At 40.2% G+C, this 24,938-nt stretch overlaps 1 protein-coding gene across 5 annotated transcripts in view; it reads right to left on the reverse strand.

Annotated features, from left to right (window-relative positions):
- QRICH1 (glutamine rich 1) overlaps nt 1-19,293 on the reverse strand; it is a 29,145-nt gene extending 9,852 nt beyond the window's left edge. The window contains exons 1-4 of one of the 5 annotated variants that reach the window (XM_007431378.3): nt 19,184-19,261; nt 12,713-12,825; nt 11,653-11,985; nt 6,568-7,590 (exon numbers count right to left, since the gene is read on the reverse strand). In XM_007431378.3, the coding sequence (XP_007431440.1) occupies nt 6,568-7,590; nt 11,653-11,964 (1,335 nt within the window). In that variant the 5' untranslated portion in view covers nt 11,965-11,985; nt 12,713-12,825; nt 19,184-19,261. Of the gene's footprint in view, nt 1-6,567; nt 7,591-11,652; nt 11,986-12,712; nt 12,845-18,668; nt 19,032-19,183 lie in introns of those variants that run through there. The other 4 variants (XM_007431377.4, XM_007431380.4, XM_007431379.4 and 1 more) reach the window with 4 other exon arrangements.
- Between the last annotated feature and the right edge of the window lie 5,645 nt (nt 19,294-24,938).

Consider the following 24,938-nt stretch of genomic DNA (forward strand, 5'->3'; position numbering starts at 1 on the left):
GGGAAGCACTACTCCATCCAAGAGTAGAGATGGAAAATATCTGGCTCCAGGAGGCTCTAATACCTACAGCCATTCAGTCTTGGTAGGACTAAGTGGAGTTGGTTACTCCCTGTCCAGGGCTACAGAGTCTCCAGACACTGGGGCAGAACCTCAACAGCCTCATCTGCCCAGCCTGGGGATGAAATATATAATTGGGTATCATCAGCATATTGATTTCAAACCCCAAACCAACATATGACCTCACCCACCACAACAGCTTCATGTACTGTAGATGTTACTAGAGAGGAGTGAGCACTGAATCCTGTGGCAGCCAATTTAAGGCAGCATAATGGATGACCTCTCCCTACCGCTAACACTGATTGGAAACAGCCATGAAAGAAGGAAGAGAACCACCATAAAATGGTGCCCCCAATTTAAGGCCAAAAGCACTACCCCCTCTCTCAGTGAGGCCAACATCACAGCATAAACTGAACTAAAGTCACCTCTCTGGCCACCTTAACAACCAGGAGGGACCTGGGCCCAATAAAGAGGTGGCTGAACTAACAGCACAGAGAACCCTATCCATCTCCTCAGGAGTCACCAGCTCAAACTTATCCCGGATCACACTACAACACCTGAGTCTCAAGTACCTTGGCCAGACCTGCCCAGCCAAATCCAGCTTGGAGTGAATCTGAGTGACTTTATCCACCAAGGAGCCATAATATTCTTCACAGTGGCCTTGCAGATGATCTAATGGTCCTCCCTAGCAGGGATCAGGTCACCTTAAAAAGGGCTACTGGACAGCTATTGGTGGACACAGTAAGCATGACTTCCTCCTCCTCTCATAATACTGGCTGCAGAGGAGAATCCCAAGCTTGAACTCAGTTTTTCATTACATTTCCCAATTCTGTCTTAGAAACCCCAGAGCAGATATTACTGAAAACAAGATTTAGGTTTAGGTTTCTGCAAGGATCTGACCTGTTATTTTTATGAATGTGTCTAGACTATTAAAATTATTACTTTTGATTATGTGCCATCACATTGGAGTTGACTCTTAGCGACTACATAGGTTTTCTCCAGGAAAGTTATTACCTTAGGCCTTAGTAATCAACTTTTTCATTGTACAGTAGTTGTTTTTTTACAGGTATATCTATTCGTCAGTTGGATGGATGTTCTGGAATGATTCCAAATTGCAAACTGGCAGATCTTTACACAGAGCAATTTTTTCCCTTCTCCAACAGAAATTTTTAAAATTCTATCAGATGGAGAATTCTTCAAAGCAAGCTCCATTTTCCATTAACCTCCTTTCTTTGTGAAAGTGTAGGTGCATAAAGGATTTGGCCTGGAAAAGTTCATTGTCCTTTTGGGATCTTAAAATTTTAATTCCAGAAATAATGGAGTTTGGGGATGGCAGAGTAAAATCATTAAGGGCTGGAGGTGGGAAGGGGTAGCCAGTCAACTAAACTGACAACTATTTTCCAAGCCACAATGACCTCTGCATTGCCACTTCCTCCTAAACTATCTGTTCATCTATTGGCAATAGGATTGTGCCTCAAACTTGGCCTATAGGCCTTTTTTAGGCACTGGAATCATAACCATGATATATTCTAGATTAGATCATAACGAGTCATTACCTAAAACCAAAATGTATCTGTATCAGACACTTCACTTTATATGACATTTTCCCTCTGCAAATCATAAATAATGCTTCTGCTTCAAATTACAATTGTTTGTAAATCACAATACAAACAATTAACGTTTCCTATAAATATAATCTGCCACTCCAGATTGCCAAATAATACTACCTGCATAGATTATCAAATAAAACTTAAGTTTAACCAGTTTTCTATTAATGCAAGTACATTCGTCATTAGAAAAAAAAAAATCTATAGGTTGTCTGACTGCCTGCCTACTTACCTATCCTTTACCAAAACAGATCAGCTCAGGATTAGCAGTGCAGTAAGCAATATGGTGAAAAAACACACTAAATCAGAAAGAATCTAAAATATGAAAACAGCACAAAATATAAAAGGCTGTAATCCAGCAGTATGTGAGAAGCCACAAATTCCCACCCATTATCATAATGTGAAAACTCTTCAAATGTTAAGTATTAGTAAAAAGGGCAGACAGCATATAGAAAGTGGCCTTCTAAAAGTCAGAGATATACATGAGACCAAATAGCAGTTCAGTAAACTTTGAGATTGTTCCACTGAAGCTAGGAAGCTTCTATAAACCTAAAACAAAGTACATGTATGTAATTTTCTGCATGAGGACTCTAAGGTTTTGGTCATAGTCACTGTAGGAACATTCTGATCACCTATTTCATAAATAACACTAGCTAGAATTTTTTAACCAAGTTTTCTTGAACAAGCTATAGTTAGCACATGGCTTAGTGTGATGTATGTACCCACTGTAGCTTGTTCAAGAAAACTTGGTTTAAAAAATCTAGCTAGTGTTATGTATGAAACATGCCATCAGAATGTTTCTACAATTCTGCAGGTTGGTAATACAAGTAGTCCTCGACCTACGACCATTCATTTAACAACTGTCTGTAGTTACAATGGTGCTGGAAAAAGTGATTTATGACCAGTCCTCACAGAACTGTTGCAGCGTCCCTGCGGTCACGTGATCAAAATTCAGACTCTTAGCAACCAGCATGTATTTACAGCAGTTGCAGTGTCCTGGGATCATGTGATCACCATGTGCAACCTTCCCAGGAGACTTCCAACAAGCAAAGTCAATGGGGGAAGCCAGATTCACTTAACCACAGCAAAAAAGTTGTAAAATCAGGGGAGACTCACTTAATGACCACATTGCTTAGCAACAGAAGCTCTGGTCCCAAATGTGGTCATAAGTGAAGGACTATCTGTTAAGAAAAGACACACAGCCATATTAGCAAAGGTAGAATATTTACCACTGCATTTAAAAAGCTGGAGAAATCCAACTATTTTAAAATATACTTGCTTGATACTTGTATTTTAAAATGTGTAATAAAAACTTGAACTGTGCTTATGGCAGAATGTCTGTCAACAGTGAATAACTGTAACCACAGCCACACCTATGATAAAAAATGTAGTCCAAATGGAATATGAGCAATTAAGTAGAATTCAATTTGGACCTAGTTTCAGGTTTCTTACACACTATGCCATGAGAAAGTGAGATTCAAACATATTTCTAAAACCTCAATATAATTATACCTGGTTTTTCCTCATGAGAAGTAGGCAATTCAGCAGGCTCCAGATGTTTTGGATTCAAGTGCACTGCCCTGCTAGCTGAGGCAGATGGAACTGTATTTGGAAATATTTGGACAGCACCAAGTTTTCATCTCAGCCAAAGAGCTGATTCACCATTAGTATATGTGAGCTTTGTACGTTCAACCCAAAATACAGAATCACAGAACCAGAAGGGGTCATTTAGGCACCAAATCTAACTCTGTTATCTGCGCAAGAATTCAAGCATCTGTGACAAATGGTGATCTAGTCTCTGAATACAGGTAGCACTCGACTTACAACCACAACTGGGACCGGAATTTCCATTGCTAAGTGATGCGATCGTAAAGCACAACATCACCCATTGGGGGGAGATGGACAGCACACAAATTTAATAATAAATAAATAAATAAATAAAATCACATGACCGCACTGCTTAGCAACAACAATCCTGGCACTCCCTATTGCTGTCATTAAGTGAATTCCAGGCATTAGCTGAGGACCCACCCTAATCCAAGCCATTCTGGGCTTGGTCCCTCCCAGCCCCGAGCCTCAGTAAAGTAAGGGACTGCCTCCAACTCCTCCCACCTGCCTATCTCCCCTCCATCTCTGCCCTTTTGGCCGCCTTGCACCGTCTTGCGGGGCAGCAAGCAACCCTAGAACCAGGCGGCTCTGGGGCTGCTTGCCACATTGCAACTCAGGGGCTTCTTGGCACACCACGGCTCTGGGGCTGCAAGAAGCCCGAGCTGCAGTGCAGCACAAAGTCCTTCGCAGTGCGAAGTCCAACCCAGCAGCATGGTGCAAAGCTGCAGCCACCCTGGGAAGCTGCAGCCGCCCCAGCCCAGTCCCAGTTGCCCTTGCCACCTTGTGCTCCGCCACCCAAACTGACCTTCACCAACTTTTTGCTCCCCCTGCTGATGAGGCATGCCCGGCCTGGTCCTTTGCACCAAAAAGCCCCTTTGCACTGTTCTGCTGGGCCAGGCTGGGCTTCGCACTGTGGCTCCAAGCCCCGAGCTGCAGCACAAAGCCCAACCCCAGCCAAGCCCAGTAGCGCAGCGCAAAGCTGCAGCTGCCACAGCTGTCCCAGCCCAGTCCCAACCACCCTTGCCACCCTGCACTCCACTGCCCCGGCTGACCTTCACCATCTTCTTGTTCCCACTGTTGATGAGGCATGCCCACCCTGGCCCTTCACAAGGCAGCTGCTGGCCACATGAGGCTATCTTCCCCAGGTCTTGCAAGGAAACCACTGTGCGCGATCTGAGGAAGAAATCCTCATGCACCAGTAACTGCCTCATGAAGGGCCAAGCTGGGCATGCTTGGTCAGCAGCAGGAGCAAGAAGACAGTGAAGGTCAGCTGGGGCAGCAAAGCACAGAGCAGCAGGGGGTCAAAAGGGCATGGATCAGGGGAGATAGGCAGGTTGGGGGAATTGAATTGCCCCTGCGGTTGTAAGTGTGGGGGGGGTGCAAATCATCCAAATTTTGATCATGTGACCACAGAGGCACTGCAATGGCCTTAACTTTGGGGACTGGTCATAAGTTCTTTCATTCAGCGCTGCCATAACTTCAAATGGTCGCTGAGTGGTTAAGTCAAGGACTACCTATATATCGAGTAAACAACAGCTCTCTTGATAACTGATTCCATTGTCAAAATGCCCTTACTATTAGAAATATGACTCTAGAAAGCTGCTGTTTTCTAAACCATTAATTTAACTCTTAAAACATTTTTTAATTTACCCAGCTAATACTTTTCACTGGAGAAGTTAGCAGCCTGATAAAATAGATAACGTACATTCATTCATTCACTTATTATTCTGGATGCTTTTTGACATTTCAACAGTACAGCTCTAAACAGCATACAGCTACTTCCTGAAGTAATATACAACATGGCACTTACATAAAAAAAAAGTATAGTGTTTCCACTGTTTATATGAAGCACCCAAAGAAAACCAAAGAGTGAATATTACCTTCCTTCCTCATAGTTCAGCATCTCCGTGACTTCCTATCACTTAAAAGAAGTATGTTTTATTTATCCTGAAAGTTCCACAACAGCTTATGTTCAGCCCTGATGAAGTTTCTACTTGACCGTGATGAAAAATAAGAATTTATACTAATGTATCATTCAGTGAAGAATTGTTTATCTTCCGCAATTATGCAGAATTGGATCCAACAATTTAGATTATAAAAATCTCTGGAGCTAGAAAGCAGTATTCAAGTCCTAATAGTAATGATAGAAGACAGACAGAATATTTTAATATGCACAATATTTCTGCAGAATGCTTTGCAAAAAAAAAAAGACCAGGTAACTGTACCCTCTTTGGCTAGCTGATTTTATGTTCTCAACATTCTCATCATATGCCCACTTTTACATACAAGGAAACTAAATTACATGAGAACACAGAAATATTTGATTCAGAACAAATTGTGCAATCCAGAGAAATTCATAAGCCATGTTGAATCATATTTGACAGATGCTTACGGACCACAACTATCATTCTTACTCAGATTCCCAAGAGGCAATTACAATATCAGAAATTATATGTAACTATTATTACTGGTAGCCACAAATAGTGTATCTTTCATGGATTTGTCTATTTTTAAAGCAACCTAAGAAGAAAAGTGACTGGCAGGAGGCAAATGAAGTTTTCCCTTCGGTGCTCTCACCTCACTCCTTTCTGGCCATTCCTAGGTCCTCTACTGTTGGAAGACCTGAAAGACCAGGTTAGGGACAGACTGTCATAGAGAAAATCTATCTATGTAGTCACTAAGAGCCGACACCAATTGATGGCACATAATCAATCAATCAAAGCTATCAAAAACTGGCAGCCACTGTTAAAGCTTGTGAGCCTGAATGCACTGGATATCTGTAACTGGTATGGAACAACACTTCCTTGTATCTGTCCTAAATCTCCCACCATTCAGCTTCATTGGATGACCAAGCATTATCAGAGGGCAATTTTTTTCCACATCCATTTTCTCCATATCATGTAAAGCGGTATATGCCTCAGTAATTTTCCCTAGCCTGGCTTGCTTGATTTTCCCAAGGCAAAGATCCTCAAATATTGCAACCTTTCCAATGGACTCCAGTTCCTTATTTTGATGCTATTTTCTACATAAAGTACTCCAAGCATGGCTGCATTAATCATTTGGATAAAAGCATTTCAATAATTATATTCCAGTTGACATTCTTGAAGAACTGCAATGAAAGCCTGGGTAAAAATTTATAGATTATTTAAAGCACAGAATGTAAGTGTTCAGAACACAAAAAGCAGACACATCTTCCCTTTAAAACTGTTATCTTTCACAGAGATGACAGACAATCCTGCCCATATTAAGTTATTCAACACTGAAGACACTTGGCTCATAAATATAGCTTACTTACAGAGCAAGTAACTTGCAACTGTTGCTGTTGCTGCTGCTGCTGTGCCTGCTCTTGTGATGTGGACTGCTGCTGCTGCGGGTCCCATATATGAACCGTCTGTGCTGTATTCTGGTAGGTCCCTGCCACTGCTTGCACTGCCACTGGAATGTGGATATTGCCATTCATAAACTGTGCTGGAAACAGGGAATTGGCAAGTGTTTGCACCACCTCCTCATGAGAGTTTTTCACTACTGATGCACCTCCCACCATCTTATCCTTGTCTTCTTCTAGCTTCACAGTGGCCAAAGTTGTTGGGGAGCCACTAACATGGACGGCATTGTAGGCCTCCTGGGGAATGGCAATATGGGTAATGTTTTGCTGCTGTAGGTCACCACGTGGTTGGGCAGAGTAAACAGGAATTGTCCAAGTCTCCCCAGTGGGACTGGTTATGGTCCCAGTGGCACTGTACAGGTGGGCACTATCCACTGTTAACAAGTCCGGCCTTAAGGACACATAGCTCTGCTGCTGGCCCTGGGGGATGGCCAGAACCGTAGCAACTGGTTGCCCTGAAATAGCATACGACACAGTAATAGGCATATCCACTTTGCGCTTCTTTACTGGTTGGAGGACACTGGCGGTGCTGATCCTTCTCTCGCCTTCCCGTGGTGAGCCTTGCTGAGATGGAGGAGGGGAAAGTGCTCCAACTGTCTGAATTTGGATTTGCTGGCCTCCAGCGATAGCCTGTCCTGCCACAAGCTGGGCCTGGATTTGCTGATGTTGTATGTGTTCCTCCTGTATTTCTGCACCCTGGATCTGCTGAGCAGTCTGCACGTGCTGCACCTGGATCTGAGCCGCCTGCAACTGAGAAGGGCTGGGACTCTGAAGGGTCTGGCCCTGTATGGCCTGGGATGCCTGCTGCTGCGTCTGGCCTTGGATCTGCACCTGGACTTGTATTGGCTGCTCTGAGGCTTGGTGGACCGTGAGCTGAGGAGAGAGCTGCTGGGTGGACACCTGTTGAGGGGACTGCTGAACCTGAACCTGCACCTGGAAAAATAACACACGAGCAGTTAGTGTATCAGCTCCAAAATCCCCGAGAGACTTTGGGAGCTGGTAGTATATCAAGGTAAACAAATAAATACGCCGGCAGCAATTTTAGGGTTAGGAGTTAAATATAAATAGGCACCCAATCAGCTAAATGAGAGTATCCACAAAGGAAAAAAAATGGTTAATACATCTTGGTAGAACTGCAAAGAAAAAAAAATTTACACATTACAAGAACACCCCCCCCAAAAAAACCTCAAATGAGCATATGTCATTGACCAAGAGTCACAGTTAAAAAATAGTCCATTTGTTCCTTAAAATTTAAGATACCTCAAAAACAATTTTTTCCTTCAAACAGTCCTCCAAGGAGCCTACAAATAGTAAGCATTCTGAGCAGAAAACTTCTTTTAGGAATACACCAATGAATACTTGATTGCATGTGCATCAACATAATTATATTAGAATTGTTCTTTACTGGCAACCACCCTTTGGGGGGTTACTGATCTGGTCTTGTGAATTACTGACATTTTTTGGAATAATCTTTTAATGTATGTAAGTAGATTTATGGGGAATTTTTAAAAAGATGTCAATGTTATGTTCCAAAACATTGCAACCTGACTATTTTTGAAGAGTTATGGTTAAATGGGGCATGGGGGGTTGTTAAGAGAATTATTTTGAGAAATAGGAAAAGTAGTAATATTCCTAATATTAAGGATTGGATTCAAAGTTTTTGAAAAGGCAATGTTATCACTAATCCAAAAATGACTCCATATGACATTTTGTAATGTTAGAGAATCTTTTTTTTTTTTAATGTAGATTTAGGAACTTGTTGACATTTGATGAATATGTGATATATATCATTTTTCCCTTTTGGGGTTTTTGAGGGGGAGTTAATTTGGCTGCTTTATTTTTTATTGTTTTTCCTATATTTGTTTTTATTTATTTCTGTAAAACATGTTAGGATAAACAAACCTAACTAATTTTTTAAAAATAGTATAGAATACTTAGCTATTGTTGCCTGGTTAGTTTTCAGCCACTTCAGTGTTCAAGCAGAAACAATTAAACAACACGCTTCTTACAGATAGTAAACTGAAATTCTCTAATTCCAGCTTTTCATTAAATCTGAATCAGGCCAAATAGTTATTTTTATTAAGTTATTTCTATTAAGTTTACTTTAACCTGTATGTACAGTCTGAACTAATAATGCCTAAACTATTCTCAAGCAATACTAGTGATACAATTTTGTTTCAACCAGTAACGTTAATGTATTCAGTAAGAGAGAGCTCTCTCTCTCACGGACATTGTACCGTATCAACACATGAACTAATGTTATCCTGCTGTACATGACATTAAGAGTAGAACAGAAAGAAAAAACTAATGGCACAAGAAGCCTCCAATGTATAACCCAAACTAAATGTAAGGAGAGGAAGCTAGTGATAAGAATTGTTCATATCTGTATTCTTACCCCTTGATGGCCACATTAAAAAAAATGGCATTCACAAATACATCGCTACAGAACACTTTTCAGATTTCATGTAAATTCAAATATTTCCTTTTGCATAAATTCAGTCTGTGTTTGAGTAATCAAGTGAGAGTATGCTATTTATTTGTTCATATGAGCTAGTTAAAATGTTTTTTGCAAGCCTATGAAGGAAAAAAGTTATACATCTCTCTAGTCCTTAAAAAAGCAGCAGCTTCCGCTTTTAGTTTAATAAAAAGGAATTGTGAATACTGTTCAAAATAAAACTTTGTATTGTTTGGCTTGATTCAGTGGCATAGGTTTTCTATTCAAACTTTTGGCAAGTGCTAAGAACTAGAATATAAAGTGCAGTTGCAAAAAGAAGTGAGAGGCTATCAGTAAAAGGTACATGACAACTTTTGTTTTTAAATCCTGCAATCTATAAGCAATGAGAAGGTAGGTATAAATCCTATATCTATTAATACATTATATAATATAATTTAGATACGTTAAATACATTTATATAATTTAAATTTGTATACATTTAAATATACATATACATATACATATATATATATATATATATATATATATATATATAAAAAAATTATTAAATTTCTGAAAGATTAAAATACAAAAAAGTCAAAAGGAAAAAAAGAAACATCAGAAGAGAAAAAGCATAGAAAAGGAAAATTAACTTTCAACTTCCTTTGGTACAGGTATAAATAAATATATTTATATAAACTATAAATTCTGATGGAATATAGACAATTTAGGGTTCAATTATGAACATTTCATTTTAAATACTGGGACTTGCAAATTCTTACTTGCATATCTGAGTTTTATTTTCACATCAGAATCTAATCTTTACCTTATAGATTTGTGGCTAGTCCTCAGTGGTGCCACAGCTTATTATTAGCATACAAGTCCCTTCAGCAACCTATGGATGCCTTAGGAATCCCAACTTTTTAATCAAAAGAAATTTATTTCTAGCTTTATTAAAAGCCATTCATCTGGACATAAGGAAACCTCAAAGTGGGGTGAGAATAGAGCTGGACATGCAGCCTTATCCACCCCACTCAACTGCAAATTTCAGATAAGACATCTGAAGGGAGCTATCCTTGGTGCCTGAGCTGCATCTGTAGGCATGACTAAATCAAGCTACTCTGGCTTGTCTACCTTTTAATAAGATAGTCATAAACAAAACAAAAAAAAAAGTATGGCTGAAGACTCTAATTTTCTTAGGAAAACAAGCCAACAGTCTTCATTTGCATATGAACATTAAACGAATCACAGATTAAACCTTAGGTATGCAAGCTACGGCCACTAACAGAAGCCAGCTAGGAGCAATCAACCAGCATGGACCATCCTTATATACAGCCTGCCACTGCCTGCAAATACAATCTTTACTACTCTTTTCTTTGTACTGTATCATACAGTACTTCAATATCATGTTTTGAAACAGACAATAACAATCTCCAGAAGGTTAAACCATTAACTTATGATGTACCTTCATGCTATAAAAGGCCAAATGATACTATTACTAAGAGTATTCTATAACTTCTAAATCTGATATAATGGTCTTACCTATTTTGCAATTATTGAAAGAAGTCAAAACAAGTAATTGAAACTGCATAACAAACAGAAATCTTACATATTATTGCTATTATTGATAGATGCTAAATAGTAGCTCCTTTTCTGTCAATTGAGAGTAGTATCCAACAAGGGAGCACAACTGTAACCAGAATCCTCCGTGTGGTACTGTAGGAAGAATACACATAATACTATGCCTACGTATTGATTTTAAATAAATGCCAAGGGCACCTACATATTCTGTGATTTCTATTTCTATTGTAAATGCCCTTTGAAGCAAGTTAAATGAAAGCAGTATTAACACTATTTGGGCAGCAGAAAATAACATATTTTCAAATTAAAATTCCTATCACTAGTTGAAAAAAATCTAGCAAACAGAATATTGTACAACTTATTCACATGTTCTATATATAATGCAACTGGTATTTTTTACAATTTAAAAACCTTCAGAGTTTAGATCACAAAATCTTGCTTTACATTTCTGTACTTCTCTCTTCCCAGATCTATTAATCCAATACTAAATATGCATTTATTATGCTGTAGGATTCTGAATTGGGGGAAGAAAGGAATGTAATACACTTGTGCAATAAAAAGAACATTAAGTTTATAAAAATTGATTTATTATTAAAAATCAGGCTATATTAGTAGAGAAAAGATTTAAATCAAATTTCATACATGAATTAAACATATATTTATTCAAACAGCTATTATACAGAACTTAATAAATAACTGATTTACCTAGAAGAGTAGCTATGAAAAAAAAAGATAATTCTAGATCCCTGAAAAAAGTTGCATTATAGAAATTAACTTATATGAAGTGGCCTAGCTATAGAATAGTCCATGATGGGATGTTTGAACTTCTCTAAATAAGGCTTATTTTGTGAACCATTTTATTTTGAAAAACAGGGGAAGAGAGTTCAATAGATGTTAAGAAGATTTCTATAATTCCAGTTCCTCCATATTTCTTTGTATAAATATAGCCAATACTAGTACATAAGCAATGTTAACATTACCTGGACTTGCTGGGGTTGCTGCACTTGTATTTGTTGCTCTTGTTGGGTTTGCTGCTGGACACTAGTTGTAACAGGACAGGCAAGTTCAAGCAAAGATCCAGCCACTTCCGTGCTATCTGTATAAATGCAGTTGCCTCCTTGCTGGTATACCATGGTTGTGGTAGCAGCTGTCTGCTGAAACTCCTGTAGGGCCTCAGGGCCCTTGGAGGCAAGGGAGTCCAGGAATTCCTTCATCCTATGTTGGGGGATTGTTCGTGCTTTCACACGGATGTATTCTTCAAAGGAAATTGTGTTCTCCAAAGAATTATTCATATTGCAAAGTCCTCAGGGTTCCTTAGAAGAAAAACCAGTAATTTATTAATTTTGAGTTTAAACTCCAGACCACCGGCTTCATATCTCTGTTGTCTTTACAAACCAAGTGAATCTTTCTTCAGATGAGCCCTATATAGCTATTCACTATAACTACCAAGAAACCTACTGAAAGAATTATGCATAATATATGAAGTTAACCATAACCTGCAAACTGTCATCACTCTATTGCCTCTTTTCAAAACTGGATGAACAAAACTAAAGCAAATCAAATCAAGTAATTAAAAAACTGCAACTGTTATGTGTAATCCTAGTTATTGAGGAGGTCTCTTTAAACCTCAAAAAAAGTTTGCACAGTGCCAATTCATGCAAGTAATTAACTAATCTTAGTAACTGCAGCAAAATAGCACCTCAGCACCAAATGCCTTGGAAAACAATGGTAAAAGGATGTAAAATAGGACTTGCTACATTTACTTTGTATTTTAATTACCCCTAAATTCAGAAAGATAGATGATCTTGACTGCCAATGCAATTCTGATTCAGAGAACAGAAAAAGTATACTTGCTTGGCAGAAACCATTATTCAAATCAAGGGATTTTATTTTTTATAGGGTTTCCTAGGAGTGAGTCATTGACTTTTATGCCAACCATACATGCACGCAATAAAAAATATTCAACGCTGTTTATGTGAATTCTGTACAAGAATTCATTTTTCTGATACTTAGCTTCTATTAAAATATATACAAACACACCATTTAATCCTTTGAAAGAACAGGAAAGGGAGCACCCAGAAAAGCTGCTTTGGGGGATGAGTAGGACTTCACTGTTCTATCTAGTTTCATCTTCCTCATTACGACTAGTAGAACTGCAGAAAGTTAAATTAAAGTAAATTAATTAACCTACACTATTTAAACTGCAGAATACTCTTCAGTGTGAATTATATCCAGGCCTTGCACAAAGATATTAAAACTGCAATTACATGCAAGAAGTTGCTTGGCCTCTGTCAATCAAAGCAAAGTTACAGTAAATCTAGCCTTTTCTGAAAATTCTAAGGTATATAATATTAAGCAACTTTCTCCTCTTACTTTGACAATAACCAGGTAATAAAAAGACAGAACAGTTAACAGCCATTAAAATTAGTGTTCGAGTGATCATGAAACGTACCCCAAATCAGATTCACAGAATAGAATAAAGTAGACTTCTGGAAAGCTTAGCAAGGTATAATATATTGATTGTAACCCCATGGAAAATATGCTGACCTTCCATTTTAGAGTGAGATCAATATAGTGCATTGTATAAAGGGTGTTGAATTTGCATCTGGTTTTATATCTACATTATTTTTATTCTTTACTGACTCTACTCTTCTCCCTTTAATAACAGTCCAGCAGACTTACAAAATAAAGTTGGAGGAAAGGTTTCCACTTGAAGAAAACCTTACCTGTTAAATTTGTATTTTGGACAAATAATGATACAGGGGCAGGATCATAAGAAGTTGGCAAACTTATTTATAAATGAGCTGAATTATGGATGAGATCCAAGATTAGTTAGACACACATGGACAAGGCTGGCAGAAGCAATCCTCCCTCTTTCCTATACCATCCAACAGTCCTAAGATTTCCAAAAATGCTAGAGAATGCTGTCAACTTTTTGGTGCAGTGAAACCCCAAAAATTAGATGCACATTCCATTAATGGGGATACACTCATGGAAAGTAACTCCACTTCATGGACTTTACTTTTCCTTACATCCCAACATCACAGCATACCTCAATGCACTTGCCATTCCAATCTGCCTTGTACTAGTTTCACAATGTGAAGGGGTGCTTTGGGGAGACATCTATTTCTACCAAGTTCTGTTGTACTTATGTACATCTAGATCCAACCCATTAACTTTAGTGATTTTCTAAAACAGGCTACTCCTATTATATACATTAATGAGCTACTACAATACTTAGCATTGTTTGATTTTTTTTCTCAAACTTAAAACTTAATTTTTATCTAGTGTTTGAGGAATTACTGAATATTTCTAACTCTCATGCTAACAGAAGCTATCAATCATAACTGTCAATATACTGTAAAGACTGCACCATTTGAGGAACAAACCCCTATACTCACCTTTAATTTCAGTCTGTCATTCAGAAATTTCAAGAAATGCCAGGTTCTTTAATCCAAACCAAGCATTACAAAAATGAACCACAGCTTAACTTTTTAAATAATGTAATGCTTTTCATTTTAGGTTTGTATCAGGAATTGAATAGGGAGGGAATCAATGCATCATCAGATCAAAACGTTACTTTATAGGTAACTCATATTTGATTTACTTTATAAAGAAAGCAGTAAATGAAACACCAATCCTATATTTTAGTTGCAACATTTTAAAATTAAAATGCTTAATTAAAAAAAAAAACTTTTTCCAATGAAAGTTCCGGATGATGGAAGCTTTCTCTTGCAAGCCAAAACTAATGATTCTATTCCCCTAGCTGCTGACCCAGTAAGCACAATTTCCCAGGAGGAATGAAGATTAAGCATAGCATCTACTTCCACTTGGAAAAAGTGGTGTGTCAAAGAGAAGAGCTGGCAGCCCTAGCTAAAATCAACCAACTTTTTCTAATAGTTTTTAAAAATACATTTTAACAACTGTAACAGTGTGGTGGTTCTTCCAAATAAAAATCTAAGTTTAAAAGAAAGATATTTCATTTTGAATTGGAATACAGTTATGAATATGAATATAGTTATTGTATGCCACCCCGAGTCACTTTTTTGTGAGATGGGTGGCCATATAAATTCGATGAAAAAGTCATTTTCATAGGGTTTACACACAGATGTCCACAGCAAACTGAGACTATGTTAAAATGATACACATAGAGTTGTGTCATGATGCAAATCCCACCCTTATATACTAGGACCCTACCATCTCATGCAAGTATACAAGTCGTAGTATTTGCATCATGATTCATGTTTCAAATCTCCACATGCCCCCAAGGCAAGTTATAAAAGATGTGGCTAGGCAGAAAAGTCTGGGTTGGAGTTAAACTATCCGCTACCAGTTATTTAACCTATATATTCCTAGAGCCTCCAAAGTTTTGGAGTCAAAGGAACTTTTACAAAAACAGGCTTTTCCCCCTATAATCTTTATACACACAGAATTTGAATGTAATTCATTTAGTCACTCTGTAATGTTAAGTCAATTTCAAATAAAAAAGCAGAAGTAAAGATAGTAAATAACTATTACTAATAAATATTTCAAGCACAGGTATGGTTTTGGAAAAACCTAACATTTATACACCTTCCCTTGATAAGTATGAGTTATAAGGGCCATTCCTACAAATCCATTTACCAATTATTTTCAAATCAGATTAATTTCATGTAATAGGACATGAGTTTTGGGAAAAAGGAAGTTTGATTACTTTCCATAAGTTTACTTGAACTGCAAGTTGAAGAAATAAGAATCACACAATCATCCAAAAGAAGATTATAAACATTTGTTGATACATGCATTATAAAGACTTGTATTCAGCCTTCAAATTATTGCCTAGAGCACCTTTAATATACTTTACTTGTGGGAATAAACAAATCACTGTTTTGTTGAAACAGTGTTGAACTGAGAAAAGTAATAAGTATTGGGGTAGCAGTCTGTCCTTGGAAACTGTGCCACTTAGTCTTAATACTGAAAGATAAAAAAGAAATGAAGAATACACTGCAGAATTGGGAGGTAATAGAAACACAGTATTTTTAGGGAATAAACTCAATGGTTACTTCAAAGGTTAAATGAGAACACAAGAAATCCAAATAAAATTATTGTACTTGGATCACTTGTAAATAAATACAGTGTCCTTTCAACATTTCATGTGTTTCCTCTAAAATACAAATGGGGGAAACAAAGACAAGGAAAAGTAAATTCATACACAGTGAAACACACACTGCATAGAAGTACAGGTCTAAGTTCTCTCTTTCGTCATACAAACCTCCCCACACTGTAAAATCAATACAAGAGCATACAGAAATCTATTTAGGCTGATTCTGAAAGGTGAATCAAATTGTAGGAAGACATAAAATAGAGTTTTTTATCTCAGCTGAGGGGAATAACCATGGCCCATATTTTAAAGACAATGATAACTGAACTAAATAGAAGTCTAGGCTAGCATCACATTACTGACTTTTTCTCCCACCAATCAAAAACCTCTAGTTTGGTCAACAAAACTATTAGTATCTTTCTAATGCAGCTTTAAACTACTGGTAGCCAATTAATTTAAAACTGGGATACAGAACTTTTGGACTTACTGACTTCTAGCAACTGCAGTCAGCCTGGCTTATATTATTCAGAAGCACTAGGATCTGTGATTCAGCAGTATCAGGAGAGCCATCACATCCCCAATCATTGGTTTAAGATCCATCATTGCAAAGAATTAGACCATACTGTGATTTGAACTATCACATAACAATATTAGAGTATTTTGTCAATTCTTCTACATTTTTTCAAGTTATCTGCTAGCTAATAACTAAAGTTCATGTTTATATTCCCTTCTTCTGTAATCCTGTACAGTCTGTTTGCACATGCAAACCATTCCTACATTAAGAACAGAAATTTTAAACATAAACTTCTTTGAAACAAATTGTTGCAGTGCTGGAACAAGAAATAAGGAGAGGGGAATAGCTTAGGTTGGTATTAAAATATGTGATTTTTAGAAGTTCTGCTATGGCAATTTTTCAGAAACATACCTATCTGACAATTCAAGATCACCCAATCTAAGCAATTTTACCTTCTTGAAATCTTCCATTGTTCTTCTGCCTATTACAGCCTCCAGAAAATAGAAAGTGAAGGCAGTCTACTTCACCCTATCCCAGTCTGGTACTACTGTATATAGGTATGTCATATTACATTTACCAGCATTTCTAACCATATAGAGTAGGTAAAAATTAAAAGCCCAACATATCTGGAGGCACTATGTAAAGGAAGATTGACCCAGTACTACAGCAGGATGCTTTCCAGACAGTACATGATGGTTATGCCATGTCTTATGGCTGTAGTCCATGATCACAGATATAAAAATTTTAACTGTTAGTTTTAAACAAGCAATAGTGGTCCAATTCACACAAAATAATAAAGGATAACATATGGTTTACACACTATACTAAATCAATACAAGTCACATTATGACTTTGAGGTGTAAACCCAAGCACAGACATACATCTATGAAATCAATGTTTTTAAAATCATATAGGTCAATTACTTACTGATCTTTCATCCTCACATGACCTTGACATAATATGCTTTCCTTTGTCTTTCAAAGGGAATTGAATAAATGATACCAAACAATAAATTTTCTTGGCTAAATATATAAGCAGTTCCCTTAACTGCCTGTATAGGTAGATAACATTAGGGTAGTTAGAAAAAGTAGATTAGCAAGCAATTCAATCAGAAAATTTTAGACACTGAAGTCAGACACATATGAAGTATATGGGCAATGTAGACTAACCAGACAGCATACTGAACACATTTCTGATATTTATGTCCTGAACTCTTTCTGACTCATTACATTATGGAGAAGACAGAACAAAGAAATCCACGTAATATTAAACAAGTGTAATAAAATGAACTAAATATAATATATCCAAGGGCACGGTCTCTGTGAGGGAATATAATAAAATCATCCTGTAGAAGTTAAAGGGTCCAGTCAGTGCCTAGATGAGTTCTCAAAGCTTGAAAAGCCTGTGCAATCTGCCTTTACGTTAATAATGGAAAATATTATATGAACATATTATTTTACATATTTATACATTAAATTGCAAGATTTCTGGAGCTTTGAATAAGCCAGTAATTAACATACCATAGTATTTTCTACAGTACTACTCTTCTAGCTAATACTTAAGACAGGTCACAGATCCACCTGAGCCAACTTCTTATCCAACTCATTTGTCAAGACATTTTGTGAAACAAGGTGCAAGGCAAACTGGTACAATATTTGTATATCCTTAGTGCACTGTGCACCATAGGTATCTTATGCTCTAACCAAAGGGTTGACTGAAAGTATAAAAAGCCATTAAGTGGGTGCCAGTTTACAAAATCGAGCACTAATACATCTGTTTTATCTTCAAAGTAACACAAGACTGAGGAATGCCAAAGATACAAGGAATCTGACAGGCTCACAGACTGAAAGCAAGCAAAGGCCTCCAGCAGGTTCTTTCGCACATCTTTTATCAATGCACATAATAAAACCAAAATACTTTTATTATGTGCCATCAAAGTTGGCCTTGCCTCTTTAAGTATATAGATCCTCTCCAGGACCGAAATACTTACGTTACTAAAAATAATATACCTAGTGGGTTATAGTTACAAAACGAGACAGCAACGCTTGAACCTCTGGAACAAATATTATTGGATAGAAGTAAAAGTTAATTAGATATTGAGAAGGCTCAAACGATCCCATTTGCTTATTTGAAGCTTTACACAATACAAATAGCTCACTGTATAACATTTAATATAGCAATTTCGAGCTCCTGACAAATACTATTGGTTCCTGAGCAAGGCCCGGACCCCGCCTTGGTCCGCCTCGCCTCCGTTATTACAGCCTCCAGGCCACGGGTGGAGATAAGCATCCTGCTCGCAACAGCTAGCAAGAGTGACCGGCGGCAAGGAAATTGGCTGCAGCCGGCACGGCACCACGAGGCTCACCCCGCCTCCCCCGGGGTTCTGCAGCACCAGGGCCTACCGGCCTCATCCTGGAACTTCGCCTACTCCTGCCGCTGGTCCCGAGTCGGCGCCTGGTAGAGAGAAATCGCGCCCACTCACGCGTCAGGCGAGCGTATGGCGCGCGACTGATTCTGGGCCGTGGTTTCCCCCGCGCGTTACAGGCGGCGAAAAGGCCCTCCCCACCTTGGGTGCCAGTGGGCGGGGGCGCGGAGGAAGGCTTGGGAACGCAAGGCGGGGCCGAACCCGGGGAAACGGCGCAGGCCTCAAGTGGATCCCGCCCTAACCAGCCGCCAATCTCCACGCGTGCACGCGCTGGCGGCGGCGGCGGCGCCACACAACAGCCGGGGCCGGGCTCGCGGGAGCGCGCGCCCATCCCCGCTACCCCTCCCCCTTCTGTGCAGCCGCTGCCGCCTCCCGTCGTCGTCCTCCCCCCCCCTTCACCAATCCAGGACTGCGCCTCCCTCCGGAATACCGCGCCCCACCCTCCCGTAAAGAAGGCTCGGCTGCCCCCAACAGAGCTCAGCTCCGCCTCACCCCGGCCCCTCTGTCGCCTCGCGCCGTCACCACCTCAGGCCCCGCGTCTTTTTTCCCCTCACAGCTCCCTGGGCGCCATCTTACATTCAACCCGCCGCAGCCAATCGGCGCCCGGCCTGAAGCTCGCGACAGCACCGCCTCTAAGCCGCGCGAGACCTACAAGTGGAGCTACGCCCCTTGCCTTAAAGTGGACGAGCGCCTTCGATGGGAGGGGGTGAGGGACGCGAAGCGAGGGGTGGCAGAAGTAGGTTAAAAAAACGGGGAAGGATATTATAGTCCCGCTCTTATAGGCATATTGGCTCCTCTCGCTCCCCCCACCTCGTAAATCTTAGATTTGCGAGTGTTTTTCTCGAACTTCTCGATGTGGTCATTCTATTCTGCCCTAGACAGGCATCCTCTTCACCCCATTGATCCCTCCCCATAACAATATTCCCCTGTATATATTGTGAATAATCCTAAAAGTACAATACTACCTCCCCTCCAAGAAACCCCACTATATTTACAAGTGACAGCCTTGGGCAAAGAGAATTTAAAGCGCCCTGGGAACTAGATTTGGGGAGGAGGAGAGAGAGACCACACTTAAGTGCTCACTTGTTCCAGTCCATAAAACACCGAAGAATTATAATACTAAGAATTTTGCAGAAATCATCTGCAAAACACTCTCAAAATAGACACTTGCCGCTATGGAAATTCATAATAAAAGTTTTGTGACATGTTTAACATCAGATAATTTATTAGAAGAATCCTAGAAAGAGTAAGAACTTTCCCCTATGGAGGGGCATTACAACACAATAGTTGGATTTATTTCTTGTGAGAGAGCACTCAGCCTCAAAGTCCTGTCCCAACAACCTACAACTTCTGGAGTTACCTCTACTAAAGTCTAACAGAGCTGCAGACTCTCACATTTTATCTAGGCCATATGCAATAGTGGGAATATTACTACTCACTATAGATTTGCCTTCCAAGAAAGGCCCTACAATTTGTATTCATTAGCAAGAAGCTATATGCATATTAATATTTGTAATGCAATTGCCCAGAGCAGAGTGATGCTTTCTTTCTGACCTCTTAAGATGAATCCCAAGCTAGAGTGAAGGAAATAACAAGGAATTACAGCCTCCTGTTCTCAGCTTGGACAAATGACTCTCAAATCAGCAATTTTCACTTAAATTGGATCCATTCTGAAGCATTATAGTGAAGGTAATGCATTTCAGCAACGCTAAGAAAAAAATATTCTACAGGAGTTCAAAGAAAAATTCTGCTAGGGAAAATTAAAAATAAACTGAACATAGTTACACATTGTCAGAAGCTCTTGTTCCTTTTTTGCCCACCGCTAGTGTTAAAATCTGATAACAGCTTTTGCTTGCTGCAGACATAACCCTTGTGATTATGGTGTGGGTACCTAAATTCACAGAGGTAACTGTCAAATATCTATTGATAACTCTAACCCATTTAGCAGGAAAAAAAAGTGTGAGATAGCCAGAATAAGTGGACATCATTGATTAGTGCATGAAACTCACTGGGAGTAGGTGGGGGAGCAAGAAATTTTGGTGGGCAAAAAAGAAATAGCTTTGTCAGAAGGTTCAGAAATACAGTTTTCATGTTTGAGAAACAGACCTTTCATTACTAATTGGAACAATATATAGAAACATCTTAGAAGGGCTGTCTCACTAGGATACATTGCAACTGAATCAGAAATGGAAGGATAGCTGTATTATTTATTTTACAGAGTCTTTTCTGGGAATCAAAACTCCATAATATTGCACTTCTTCCAAGTGGATGTCTCAACATGGACCACATAACCTGTTCTCAGGCTCAACAAAATATCAGTTAACAGATTTAAGGACAGTATGTGTTCATCCTTGTTTACATGCAATTCAAAATGTTCACTTTTTTTTCAGTATTATTAACCATCTAGAGGAAGCCCTTAATTGCATTAGAGGTACTTGCTCATTTGAAATGTATGCACATGAAGGGCATTCTGATACATGACACATTTCATGTTAATACAAATATGATTTGTAATACAATACAAAATATGATTTACAAAACAGATCTGGGAAGCGGGGTGGGTTAGATTGCAGCCTTAGTATAATATCATTTTTGACTAACAGCTTTATTCAATCCAGGGGAATGGGGAAGTTTGCAAGCTAGTAAAATAAAATGAATCTCCAACAAAATCCCACATCACAAAGGGGAAATTAGCACAGAATCTCTAAGCATTTCCTCTTTTTTTTTCTTCCAGAGAAAAACTTCTATAGAAAAATTTCCATAGTTCTCCTAAGCAAACCTACCTCAAGGTATCTCCCATCTGGGCCTAATTGAGTCATTTGTGCTGCTTAAATTGTAACAATTGTTTCTTTGGGCAGCAATGGGGGCTCTGCAGAGAGCTTTGAGTCAACTGTTGGAGACAGGCAGGCCCAATTCTATCAAGGCTCAGAGACTGTTGTTTTGCTTATATTCTGCAAAAATCAAATAATTAGTAATCCCAAAAGGACTCAAGCTGTCAAGTGCAGGAACACAACCTTATTAAGAAGTACCTCTTATCCCCCAAAGCTGCAGTTCAGATATACAATTGCACCACAGCTGTCTTTCTGGAAGAGCCTTCCCCAAGTGAAACCCAGCTGATTCACTGACCACACAAGTGAGCTCTGATATCAGCCCTGAGAAATTAGTAAGTCTGACCAAGAGTTGGCCTTTCCATTTAAAAAGAAAAAATATTTAGCCACTGAATGCAAACTCTCCCCTGTCTGCTTAGGATTAAGTTATCAGCCCTGTGGGACAGAACATTAAAGGGAGATAGATAATAAGGTACTTTGGAGGAATGCAAATACTCAGAATTATTTTTCATGCTTGCATAGGAAATTACATTCAGCTCTTTCCCTTACTTTGCTATGATTATCCTCACGGTGCTGTTAAAAGAAGATGCACTCAAGTTGCGTGAATACTGCAGATTCTACTCTTAAAGAGAGTGTTTCTTAGAAAGAACAGGTACTTGCTCTGCAGCACACACCCAAACGCTGTGAGAGAGAGTGCTGGTGCAGGTTGGTATCTCTGGCAGGAATGTTTCGTTATCCTGGCCCACCAGATTTCTTTAGGGCAGAAGCGGAGGTATGCCAGCTATGCATTTACCCCTTGGCAGCAGATGCTCATTGTATGCAGCAAGAGCAAGGGCCTTTCTGCAAGTGAGGAAAATGGCCAAGGAAGGGGTCCCGCGTCTCCGGCCCCCAAGAGACCAGACTAGCTAAAGGCAATGCCAGGCTGCTTTAAAATCCCCATGTGCTCGCTGACAACCTCCCACTTCACAGCACCAACAACTGCTCCTTAAGGTGGCCCATGCCATCCTTAGCAGGTGATGCTTCGAAGGCCACCCCAACACAGATGCTCTGCTTCCGTCCTCCAGCCGCAGCACCACCGGAGCCTGGGCGAGCTTTTGCCTGCATCAGGGGTCTACTCGGCCAACGCCGTTTGGGGCCAAGAGGGCCCGGCGCTTCCACCCGGCTGGCGAGCAACCCTGTCCAGTCCACCTTAAAGAGGGCCCGGAGTTACTAACTTTCCGACTAGACTTTGGTGTTTGTACACAGCAGAAAATGTGCGAGGCGTTAAAGGTGCAGTGACCCCGGCTGGAGCGTTCCTGGGAGAAGAGAAAGAGGGCGGGGGAGGAGCGCGGAGGAGCAAAGAGCAAGCCAACCCCTGGGCCCCGCCGCATCGCGAAAGGGCAAAGGTTAGCCAGCGGCAGGGGAGACCCTGGCGGCGGTCCAGTCTGGAGAAGCAGCCGCTCGGGCGTGCGGACGGGCCGCCGGGTGATGCCGGGTGTTTTCGCTCGTCCCCCGCCGCCGGTATCTCCGCCCTCCTCTGCTGGAGAAAAAGGTCACTCAGCGTTTCACCGGAGAAAGCCGCGCACCTGATCGCAAAAGGCAGGCCGGCCAGCCGGCTGGCCACGTTTGGGGAAAGCAGAAATCGGTTACGCTTGTACGAAGCATTCTGGTGGGTTAAGTGCCCACTATTGTTGTTTGTACATTGCGCGCCTTTTTTTTGTCCCCAAGACCAGGCCTTAGGGCATCCGACCTTCCGGGCTCCCCACCACCCCCATTCCGTAAGAGAAGAGGCACAAGGTTGGCCGGGTTTCCCCATCTGCTTGGCCGTGGGTGGGTGGGTGTGCGTGTGTGCGGCTTTGTTTACACGATGTACAGAGCAGTGGGCTTTTTTATTCTCTTGCCACCTCCAGTATTTGAGAATTGCTCCCCTCCCCCCCCCGCCTACCTAATTTTGCCTTTACTGTATTGGAAACTGCCAGGTTTGTTGGTTGTGTTTTTTTTAGCAATTTATTTTACTGAACAACAAAGCTGTACCATTAAATGGAAGAATTCTATGGAAAGTCTCAGTCTTATACTGAATTGTAAGTATGGATGCACTACTAGAAAACCATATTTGGGCATGAATTCATGACATTCAGTGGGAGATGCAGGGTTGATTATTCACTTAGCCTAACCTGTTGTCCAAGGTGTGAAGACAGAACCACACTAAGTCATGTTGGTTCCAGAAGTAGAGCAGCAAATTGTGCTTCTTTTTTCCCTCCTTCCACGCCCCCCCATCCAATCATCCAAGATACAGGATACCAAAATTATTTTTGGCCCCTAAAGCAAAATCACAGACTTCCCCATACTGAAGCAAGTATGCAATAATAGTGTCTTGTGGTGATATGAGAGTAGATTTTCACACTGATGAAGAGCTAATGGCCTTTGTATAAACAACATCCAGATAGAGTCTGGGCCATCTCAGATGAAACATTTCCCAAAAGCGTGAGGGCCAGAAATTAAGCTAACCACTTGGGTTGTCACTTTGACTGAGCTGCAGCTACAGTGGATCCTAGATGAAATGGATTATCTGGACCCTTTTCAGTCGGGTTTCAGGTCAAGACATAGCACAAAGACAGCATTGTCAGTGACCTTTGGCATGTCCAGGATGAGGATGGTGCAATCATTCTGGCCCTCCTAGATCTCTTGGCAGCTGTCAATACACTGATTGTGATATCCTTTTGGACTGGCTGCAGGGTATGGGAGGTGAGGGGGCGGGCACAATGTTGTGATGGTTCTTTCTCTGCAGCTGGTTCAAATCAATGTTGATAGGAGAGGAGAGGTCCAACTTGAAACCCCTTGGGGTTTGACAGTGTCACTCCTCCTGTTTAACATCTATATGAGGCTATTGGGGAGGTCATGCATCATTTCAGTGTCAGGTATCATTGGTAAGCTGATAATACCCAGTTTTACATCTCAGCGTTTGGCCAACCAAGTGATGCTGTCTGGTTGGAGAAGAACAGGCTCAGACTCAAACTAAAGACTTGGCTTTGGATGTTTGGTCTTCCCAGTTCTGGGGATTTTCCATCTTTAGTCCTGAGTGGGGTTGCACTGCCTGCTCTGGACTTGTGCAGGACTTGGGGGTCTTCCTGGACTCTCAGCTCCTGCTTGAAGTTCAGATGGCAGCTCTGGCCAAGGCGGCCTTTGCACAGGTTCAGCTTGGGCACCAGTTACAGAAAGGGAAATGAATTTTTTTACTTGATTTCTATGGCCACCCATCTCAGACAAGTGACTCTGGACACAGTCATAGTTACGAATACTAGGTGGGATCTCATGGACAAAAATCCTCAGGTCAAAGGGAACACAGAAGATTTGGGAACTTCTCAAAAATAAGATGTTGGAAGTGCGGTTGTGCACCATTTCAGTAAGAGGATAAAAAAGATGAGGGCAGCTCAGGAAAA

Source organism: Python bivittatus, unplaced genomic scaffold (genome assembly GCF_059951505.1).
Source record: "Python bivittatus isolate LINGU-HERP-01145 unplaced genomic scaffold, Pbiv_v1 ctg000080_np1212, whole genome shotgun sequence".
NCBI lineage: Eukaryota > Metazoa > Chordata > Lepidosauria > Squamata > Pythonidae > Python > Python bivittatus.